Consider the following 10,090-nt stretch of genomic DNA (forward strand, 5'->3'; position numbering starts at 1 on the left):
AATCTTTGCTTTCATAACTTTCAGAACCAAACTCAGTGAATTATGCTCTGAGAGATTACCAAAGTCACCCTGAACTCTTGGTTAGGTCAGTGATTTGAGCTATGTCAGGAGCTTTTACATCAGAGGACAAGAGGTAATAAACTTCCACAGTAAACTATAAATCAATATTACATTTTAATTTCATACTCCATTTCCCTAAATTAGAAAAATATTGACTTAATTGCTACATTTAATATACTTCAATATTAATAGGCCTTTAAATGGAAATTATCTTGTTTTGGACTAGTATCATCAGATCTTTATTGTAGCACTTTTTCAATGTAAATATTAAGATTTTTTTAATAAGGGCCAGTTAGTTGACCCCAGTCATGGGCATCCCAAGTTCTGATAGACACAGTCCCCCAGTGTAGAGTGGCAAAAGGACGAGATCGTCTTGTTCACTAACCCATTCAACTACATCATATGCCACCAACTGAGTCTGTTGGTCAAGCAAACAATGTTGGTTTCTATAAGAAGTTGATTTGAGAGAGAAGAAAGAGTTCTGTTATAAATATTTATTTTTATATTTTAAATCCTAAGATGTAATACTGAAGAATGTGCACAACTGTTCCTCTGATTGAACAATTTTATATAATTATTTTGTCATGACTTTATTTTTGTCATGATTTTTAAGGAAAGAATTTTTAAAATTAAGTATTATAATTCATTTTCTAGGTATAATCATCTGAAAATGAAAATTATAATTTTTCTTGGACTCTTGGGAGTTACATTTTCAGCCCCGGTAAGTGTCTCATTTTACTCTTGATCTCAGAGTGTAAACCTATGGCTATCCCTTATTTTACCTTTTTTTTTTTTTCTATTCTTAGCTTATCCCACAACGCCTTTTGTCTGCAAGCAATAGCAATGAGGTTAGTTTCAGTAACAATATCTCCTGCATTTTTTTCATAAAACCTCAGTGGGAAGAGATAAAAGTCTTCTTTCGATTTAGCCTACATCCTATCCACTAGCAACAGCATATCCAAATAAATTCCAAACTTAGTGTTTGCTACATACAGAAACTTGCTTATAAAATAAGCTTTGCCACCACCTTTGTTTAATTGTGAGTTCTTCAAAGGCAGAGACAATATCCTCTACATATTTTGTTCTAATAGCAGTTAATTCAGATGTATGTTGATATACAAAATGACTATTTAAACCACTGAACTGGGATAAAATTGTGTAATCTCATATACAGCAGAGATGATGTTACTAAATCCCAACTTGTTATTTTCAACTCTAACCTCTAATAGCTGTGATTCAAGCACATAAGTTTTGTGGAAATAACATCTCACTTCTAACAGGGAACTGGTTAACCAACTCTGACTTGTACTGTATTTGTAGTAAACATTGTTATTAATCATTTTACCATGTATAGTAATCTTTTCATATTTTCTTTCCTTTTCTAGTTACTTCTGAATCTGAATAATGGTCAGTTTTTGCCACTACAGCTTCAGGTATCTCCACCTCAATTATCAGTTTAAGGAAAACATTTTCTTCTGCTCGACATTTTGTATGAGAACAAAATGACATATTCTGATTCCACAAAATTTCCATTTTAAAAGTTATAAATTTGCTCCACATATTATTTTCTGTTTGTTTGTTTTGTTTTGTACCAGGGATTGAACCCAGGGGCACTTAACCACTGAGCCACATCCCTCTGCCCCCTTTTTATGTTTTTTTTGTTTTGTTTTGTTTTGCTTTTTTGTTTCTAATTTTGAGACAGGATCTCCCTAAGTCACTCAGGGCCTCACTAAGTTTCTGAGGCTGGCTTTGAACTTGCTGTCCTCCTGCCTCAAGTTACTGAGGTTACAGGTGTGCACCACTGGGTCCAGCTAGTTCTGTATATTCTAATTTTATTTGAAGATTAAAGTAAAAAACTGTAATCTAACTAGCATTTATTTTTTTTTTTTGAGAACTTCTTATATGCCAGGCACTAATTATCCTACTATAGGATAGTTAAATTAACTATTTTACACAAAGTCATATCCACCTAACTAGTGAGAAAGGAGGAAAAATCAAGATGTGAAACCAGTCTAGCAAGTACAGAAGTGGCACTCTTTTATCTCCCTCTTTCTGCTCCATATTTCTCATGACCACTAAAAATGAAACACTGTTTCTGTGGCTCATGAATCAAGATGTTGTCCTTTTTGGTATAGCAGCATTGAAAATATAGAAATTGTTTAGATTTTATTTTTTTCTTGCTTGTGACTGATTTTAAATCCTTTTGATCTAAAAGAGACGTTCTTTCTTTCTTTGGTATGCTCCCAGGGCCCATTTAATTCATGGATCCCCCCCTTCTCTGGCTTTCTACAACAGCAGCAGCAGGCTGGAATTCCAGGACAGCCGCAGCTCTCACTGTCAACTCTAGACCAGTTTGCTGGACTATCCCCAAATCAGATATCTTTCCCCAGACAAGTTGGTTTTGCCCAAGGAGCTCAAGCAGGCCAGCTGGGCCCCTCACAGCCTCAGGCACTGCCACAGACCCAGCAGGGTCCTAATCACGTAAGTTGGGCCAATGTTCTTGTCCTAAGAAAAGAGAAGTGCACATGGAATGTGACCATGAAAATGAATCAGCCTTTGGAATAAGGCAGAAGAGACCTAGTCAAGAATTTTTTCATAAAATTCTGAAAGTTCTTCCTTATATTCTTTGATTTTTAACACACACACACACATAATAATAATAATAATAATAATAATAATAATAATAATAATGTTAAAATCAGCTAATAATAATGTTAAAATCAACTATTCTGGATATAACCAGAAATCAAAAGCATCACAAGTTTTAGAGAAGATAATTAGGAAATTTTCATTTTAAAAAGACAAATTTTGTTAATGATAGTTAATACAATAGGTCATCCTTTTTTGGTAGATACTTGGTAATGCAAATGATAAAAGTTATATGGCTAGATCTATAGATAGCAACTTGAAATTTTTAAATAACAAAGTTTAGTTTTTTTAGACAGCTTTTTTTTTTTTTTTTTAGCAGATGATGCCCTATGTATTTCCCTTCAAAATGCCTCAAGAACAAGCACAGGTGAGTGAAGAGAATACCATTACTAATAAGTCAAGTGGCTACTTATACCCTCCACTATGTTTTCTTTTATTCCTTAGCTCTCTGATAGCCTGGTTGTAGACACTCACACCATGGTATCATTCTGTCTAAATACAACCATTATTGAACTGGCATTAGTCTGTTGATGATGGGCTCACTTTGCAAGTTAAGAACAGGCAGCTAAAAAGAATCTCTAGGATCCCTGAATTCCCAGGAGATTGCTATATTGGAGATAAAGGAACTCACTAAGCCCCAGGGGATGCCCTCTCTGCATCTAAAGTTCTGGCATTTAAGAATAAATGAAAAAGAAATCCAGGGGCTGAATGCACAATTCTAAGTGTTGTTGCAGAAGGAGATGCATTCATATTTCTAGTTCTCCTAGAGCAGAGCTATAAAAATACACACCTATTAAACTGATAAGATAGGGTATGATGTAGAGATAAGAAACACTTTCCTACATTATTGGCAGTTAAATTCTGCTGAAAACATATCCAAGTCCTCACATGCAGTATTTCCAGTTTGACTCAATATTATAATCAATGAGTTCCACTAAATAAGAGAAATTTTTTAAATGAATGTAAACTAATAGAATAATTATATTAATATGGAAAACTCTATCAGTGTTAGGATAATTTATAATACTGGGGTTCAAAGAAACAGGACTATAGATAAATTATATCATTCACCAGTGGAGGACTAATCTTTTTACCAAAAGTTATACTACTTGGCTCTTCTGTAATTACAATTATGTGACTTTGTCTCACCCTATTCCCATTGCAAAATAGAACTTAATTCTAGACATTATCTCATTCTATGCCAGAAGCACTTAGAGTCAAATATGTGACAAGTACAACTATTTCATTTCAAGGATCAGGAAAGTTAATCTTAATGAGATTCAATTTCCAATCCCAATGAAGTAAATAGCTGAGTTGGAATGTAATTCTCCACCCTTTTTTAAACCACTAAACCTGTGGCTCATCACCCTAACTTTACATCAAAATCACTGGTGATAATTCTGAAAAGTACAAATGCCCAAACCCTATTGTAGACTTTAATAAATCAAAACCTGCAATTAGAAGACAAACATGTTTATCTTCCAAAATGCTCAATTAGGTGACTTTGATTCTTAACATGGATTAAGAACCACTTCACAAAATATACTTCTCTGGAACAACCATTGCTTGTTGTTCTGAAATTTCATGTCTAATATAATCACTTATTTAATGATGCAAAGAAACAAAATAGAAGCTTTATGCATGTACTATGATATGCATGAAGAAGAATAAGTGGAAGCCGATACATGATAAGGTGGGTGATGGGTATTTTGCTACTTGTCTATTATTGGATTTTTCTAATATTTTGAATGCATGTGAATTATTTTAATAAAGTGGCAATTGTTACATTTTCTAATAATTTAATAAAGAATAAATGTCTTTTTTCACTCGTTATGGTAGGATTTCTAATATCATGTCCTGTATAATGATGATTCTCAAAAATATTAGGAAAATGTAGCATAGGTTATCCTCCTCTTGGGTATTTGCAAAGTAATTTATATATGAAGTTTTTAAGATGTATTTTATTTTAAAAAGGCCTCTTTTAGCTTGTTGAATCTGCTATATCCTAAATTGTTTTATTAAGTAATCTTACAAACAAAGTCCAATATAATGTGTGCTCTAAGTTTTAATCTCGAGGAAGACTGCTTTATCCACTCTTTTATTCATACCTAAAAATAATATGAAACTGCTATACATAAAACCACTTTAAAATAATATTGACATTAGAAGATTAAAAGTATGACATATGATGATCTAATGGAATCTCTTATATGCTTCTGTGATTATAAATAGATGCTTCAATACTATCCAGTGTACATGCTCCTACCCTGGGAACAACCTCAACAAACAGTCACTCAGTCACCCCAACAAACAGGGCAGCAAAAATTTGAGGAACAGGTACTGAGAGTGTTTTACTTATTTTTATTTTTTTCAACTTTATTTATGTATGTATTTTTCAGTGCTGGGAATTGAACCCAGGGCTACTGCATGCGAGACAAGCACTCTACCACTAAGCTACATCCTCAGACTTATCTGACTAGTTCTACCTGAGAATATACAGATTAAGGCAAACTCTCAGAGAAAAAGTAACTGAATATATTTGATGCAAATAATCAACAGCTTGACCTGGTAGATAAAAGAGGATATAGTGTTTTCTTCTATAAATCACTTGTGTAAATTGACTTGATAATACTCCAAGTCTGGATTCTAAATGAATTAAGTCAGTGAATGAACTGTAATAAAACCAGAGGCCAAAAGCTGAATCACCTCTGAAAATAAAGTTTTCTTACTTTAAAATCTGCTAGCATCCATCTTTATCTATAATATATGCATGCATATAGTTATTACTTAAAATAATAAAATGCAAAAAATAATAGCAATCTTGAAATATCTCTTAACCACTAGATCTTGAGTTAAAATAAGATACAAATATATTTAATTTTGTGAGCCTACAGTGAATATTCAGAATTACACTGTAAATTTAGGTGGCCCATGCATAACTAGCATTCTTTTAATCAAAACAGAAATGTCTTTTTTAATAGTTTAATTACCACTTTAAAATTTGTCATCACAAATTGCAGAAAACTGAAAATTATACTTTAAATAACTGGCGATACTAATTCTAATTCAATCATGTTACTTTAAAGACAGTTTTTATCCTAGAAATAATATAGTATTAAAAGGATTCTTATTAATTTAATAATTGTTACCAACTGAAGCATGAATTTTTAAAAAAGCATTTAATTAGTATAAAAGATGTAATCTTAAGTAATAATTTATCACAAACTTGTAACAAAAATCATTAGTAAAACTAATGCATGTTTCAAAAATCCAACAGATACCATTCTATACTCAATTTGAATATATTCCACAACAAGAAGAACCTGTGAGTAGATGAATATCTTTCTTTTTAAAAAATCCTTTGAAACCATTTGCTTAATTATTTATTAAATATATAACTGTCTTTCAGCTAAATATCACCAGCAACACTTCTCTAGTTGAACAAAGTTGGATTTATCCACACATTACTAATGAGGCCAAAACACAGGAGACCCATGGGGTATGTTCATAGGAAGTTGTGAGCATGAACTCACAGGACTTGGATTTACATTAGATGTCTGGGAGAGACTTCAGAGTTTGTTCTGAAGTGGGTATATTCAAGAAGTTCTTTGATAAGTACTTTCAGGATTCCTACCCAGAAGGCAGGATAATATAGCCAAGGCAAAGATTATAATTGGTGAATGAGCAACAGTCATAGTATTTTCCAGGCTGTGAGGACACAAGTACTTTTGTGACTTGCACAGTAACCTTGCTTTAAGCAAGACCAGGAAGTTGTCTTGTTTTTTTAATTTCATCAAGTGCAGAGACAACCTTCTCTGGTGTTGGTGTCCTGAGACTGTTTATGCTCATCAAGAGAACACCAGGGCCTAGCAGGAATGTCAGAAAGCAGAGCTTCCAGAAGTGAGGCAGAACTGGGTGTCCAGCCAGGGCTCTAATATAAACACATCTCTCTTTCTCAAATCTAAACTCCTTGCTACACTTTTAAGAAAATAATTAAAGAAGTTGGGAGCATTTAAATGCTTTGGCAGAATATGTATAAGTACCACAGTTTAGACTTTTTAAAACTTTCTGGTTTTTCAGGGTGTACCAGGAGGACAACAGCAATTGGCTCTTGACACCCTCTTAGGCACAGCTCCTGAAACTGTTGTGATGGTAAGACTCCTGACAACACTTTGCTAACAACTGGAAATCAACAACTGATGATTTGTAGGTTCCGTCACTAATGTTTGTTTCAATATAAACTTTATTATATTTCCATCAACAATTATTGGTTCTTCTTCTATAATCTTTTGCTAGTCAGGATTCAATTCAGTCCGTTCCTCAAATATCATCTATTCCAGTCACTTTTGTTTAACCCTTATTTAAAAGCAGCATCAAGAGACCATATTTGTGGACTATATTCAATCTTGCTAAAAATAATTTATGATACGGAAAACCAATAAAGGCCTTATTGATTGCTTTTTATCTCAACCGGTGGCTTTATATTCTTCCCAATTTTGATGTCCTACTTGAACCTATAACCATTTTGTTTTCATTCTCTTTCTATAGCCAGGAGGAGGAGTGCTACCATATTTACAGAAAGAAGTGATAAAATTTAGACATGACAGTGCAGGAGCTTTAATGCCTTCCACCTCACCAACACCCAGCAACACCAAGGCTTTTGCTTCTGCTCTAAATCCAACTATTGCCTCAGTGCTTCCAGAAGAGAAGGTAGGGTATCCAAAGATTCATTTAACATGAGAAATTTCTGTGTAATAGAAAACATAAAGCTAGTACTTCATTTACAGGCTCAGTCATGAAAATAACAATAAAACAGGAAGTGATATTGGCCAAATTATATTGTTATATTTTGTTCACATGCAAATATGCAACAACATATCCATCATTATGTACAACTATAGTGCACAAATTAAAAATATGGCAAAAACAATATAATCAATACTATAGTAGAGTATATGGTCTGAAGCCTCAATAAGGTGTCAATCACTTCTGACTAACAATTAATCAGACTGTAATTTAATTTTAATATAATATGAGTTTCTTATGGAATTCTATTTTCTCACTAGGCCAAGACTGATAACCTAAGAGAACCATAAGATGTTGTTTTAAGCATTCAGAAATTTTGGGTAGGTATTGGCCAAAAGTCATGCATCAAAAAAACTAATAAAAAATTCTTAACAAAATGATTATGAAAAAACAATCTAGTGATTATTTCTACCTACAAAAACATAATAATTATGAGACTTCTAACAATTTTTAAAAATCAATATTGACTCCTGACTATATTGAATCAGTTCTCCCACTTCATTTCACTTTGCCAGCTAAGCATTTTAATAATGCCAATATATCCATATTAGCTTAAAGTAAAACAAAATCTCAAAATAATAAAGAAATTTCATAACAACCAGGAAATTTCAATTTTGATGTCCTTAGCAAACCATAATTGATTAATTGCCTGTCTCAATGAGCTTGGTTGGCTGTTGTAGCTACAGTGGGAGTTTGATAGAAGGGCAGCACTGGAATGACACTAAAAAGTAAAAATACACATGAAAAATCCAACTATTTGACCCAAAATGAAAACCAAAAGACGAATATTTTGAAATCTCCTTCCTGCTGCCTGTGAGTCTCTTCTGATCCCTCCTTTCATGAAAAAGAATATTCAGAATTCTTCAGATAAAAAGTAGTTTATAGAAATACAATCAGGAGTGAGTACTATCCATATCTCTTTAAAAAGCCTTCTCATTAAGGTACTATTTTGCACAATACAAGTCAGTTTATTTAGTCAGAAATACTAAAGAGATTTCAGTACAGCTTGACTTTGCTTAATGTGAAATCAATACCAGTGTAAGTAAAGCTTTCTAGTTCTTTAATAAGCAATTTACAAACATCTAGAAAAATTTACACAAACCATTCTAATGATACCAAAAATGCTCTTCTACCTTATTTTACAGAGAAAAAGATGCAGCAGTGCCCTGGATGTCAATTTAGACTATTAGCTTCCTCAATGCTAGTATCAGTGCTTTGAAATGTGCAAAATATCTTCACTCTTCTCCTGAATTTGTCCTACTTACAAATGGTATTGTAGTATTTAAATATGTTATTCAATTATGCAGTAAGTTCTATATTCACAAAACTTGATTTCTTTTCAAATATTCTATCATTGCATAATCTGAAGTATAATAACACGAAGAACAAAGCTAATATCATTAAATCAATTGGAAAATTGTATTAATAAAGGATGACTCTGAAAAATTGTATTATCCATGAGAATAAAGATATACTGTCAATTGATTTGTGATGGGTGTGGTGATTGAGACTGATGAACTTAAATATGTCCCTAGCTTTCATATGTCATCACCTCTATATTTCTTCCTGAACACATTCAGTCAGCTTCCTTCTGTTGCTTTCCTTATGAAAACCAAATTTATTTGGTGACAGACGTTGTGAAATATATGTTCCCAATATAACACATCTTCATAGAGAAATAGATGTCCTCTTCCAAAAGGATAAATTCCCAGGAAGTTATAGGCTTAGTCTGCCTAGGCAGCATTCTATAGAGAAGAGAGCACTGATTTGGGGTTTCATCAGATTTTTCCTTGAACCTTTAAGTTTCTTAAACAATCTTAGATCTCTCAGGTATAAATTAGATATAAAAATACTTAACTTTCCCTATTTCTGAAAGAACTACTTGAAATAGCTAAAGATTAACTGGATGACTAGTAAAACATTATTTCTGGATGGTTCTGTGAGGATGTTTGGAAGATAAGAGTATTCAAATTAGTAGGCAGTGTAAAGATTACCCTTACAACTGTGAGCAGGCATCATATAATCTAAGGGCCTGACTAGAAGAAAAAGGTAGAGGAAAGCAAATTTGCACTTTCTGCTTGAGCTAGGGCAAGCATCTTCTCATACTGTTAAACATTGGCATACCCAGTTCTCCGTCTTCAATCTGGGACCAGGATGTACTTTGGGTGTGGACTAGTACTTCCCAGCCAGCTTTCCTGGGCCTTGGATTTGCAGAGGGCAGATTGTTAATCTTAGCTTGCGTAATTCCATTCTATAAACCAATAGTTTTCTATGTATTCATATTTATATAATTACTTCTGTCTCTCTGGAGAACATTTTTTAAAATATATGGAGAGTATATAAATGCAATGTCAATTATATAAGGGCATGAAACAAATAAGTATGACATAAATAAAATTAATAATAAACTCTCAGAAGCTTATCAAGAATAAATATTTTATTGAAAAAAATTAGCATCAAACGAAATATGTTGAACTCATTTATTTATTCCAGGCAATATTAACAGGCCATTATCACCCTGGAAAATTCTAACTGATCCAGTTGAATCACTCAAAGATTGAAAATAAACTACTAA

General features: G+C 32.9%; 1 protein-coding gene across 2 annotated transcripts; it reads left to right on the plus strand.

Annotated features, from left to right (window-relative positions):
- Positions 1-730: 730 nt before the first annotated feature.
- Positions 731-7,805, plus strand: Odam (odontogenic, ameloblast associated). Of its 2 annotated transcripts, XM_027950851.2 has the most exons (10): positions 731-781; positions 867-908; positions 1,446-1,493; positions 2,308-2,541; positions 3,029-3,076; positions 4,942-5,046; positions 5,987-6,034; positions 6,790-6,861; positions 7,258-7,419; positions 7,776-7,805. In XM_027950851.2, exons 1-10 carry the CDS (start codon positions 731-733, stop codon positions 7,803-7,805), a joined length of 840 nt encoding a protein of 279 aa, XP_027806652.2. The 2 variants fall into 2 exon arrangements, with proteins under 2 accessions (XP_027806652.2, XP_071470903.1); XM_071614802.1 differs by lacking the exon at positions 5,987-6,034.
- The last annotated feature ends 2,285 nt before the right edge of the window (positions 7,806-10,090 follow it).

Source organism: Marmota flaviventris, chromosome 7, assembly GCF_047511675.1.
Source record: "Marmota flaviventris isolate mMarFla1 chromosome 7, mMarFla1.hap1, whole genome shotgun sequence".
Lineage (NCBI taxonomy): Eukaryota > Metazoa > Chordata > Mammalia > Rodentia > Sciuridae > Marmota > Marmota flaviventris.

Excerpts from the sequence above, each read along its gene's own strand:
- Odam (XM_027950851.2), top strand. The coding sequence starts at position 731 with ATGAAAATTATAATTTTTCTTGGACTCTTGGGAGTTACATTTTCAGCC. Across the intron at positions 782-866 it reads GAGTTACATTTTCAGCCCCG|CTTATCCCACAACGCCTTTT; the intron begins GTAAGTGTCTCA and ends TTCTATTCTTAG. Across the intron at positions 3,077-4,941 it reads TGCCTCAAGAACAAGCACAG|ATGCTTCAATACTATCCAGT; the intron begins GTGAGTGAAGAG and ends GATTATAAATAG.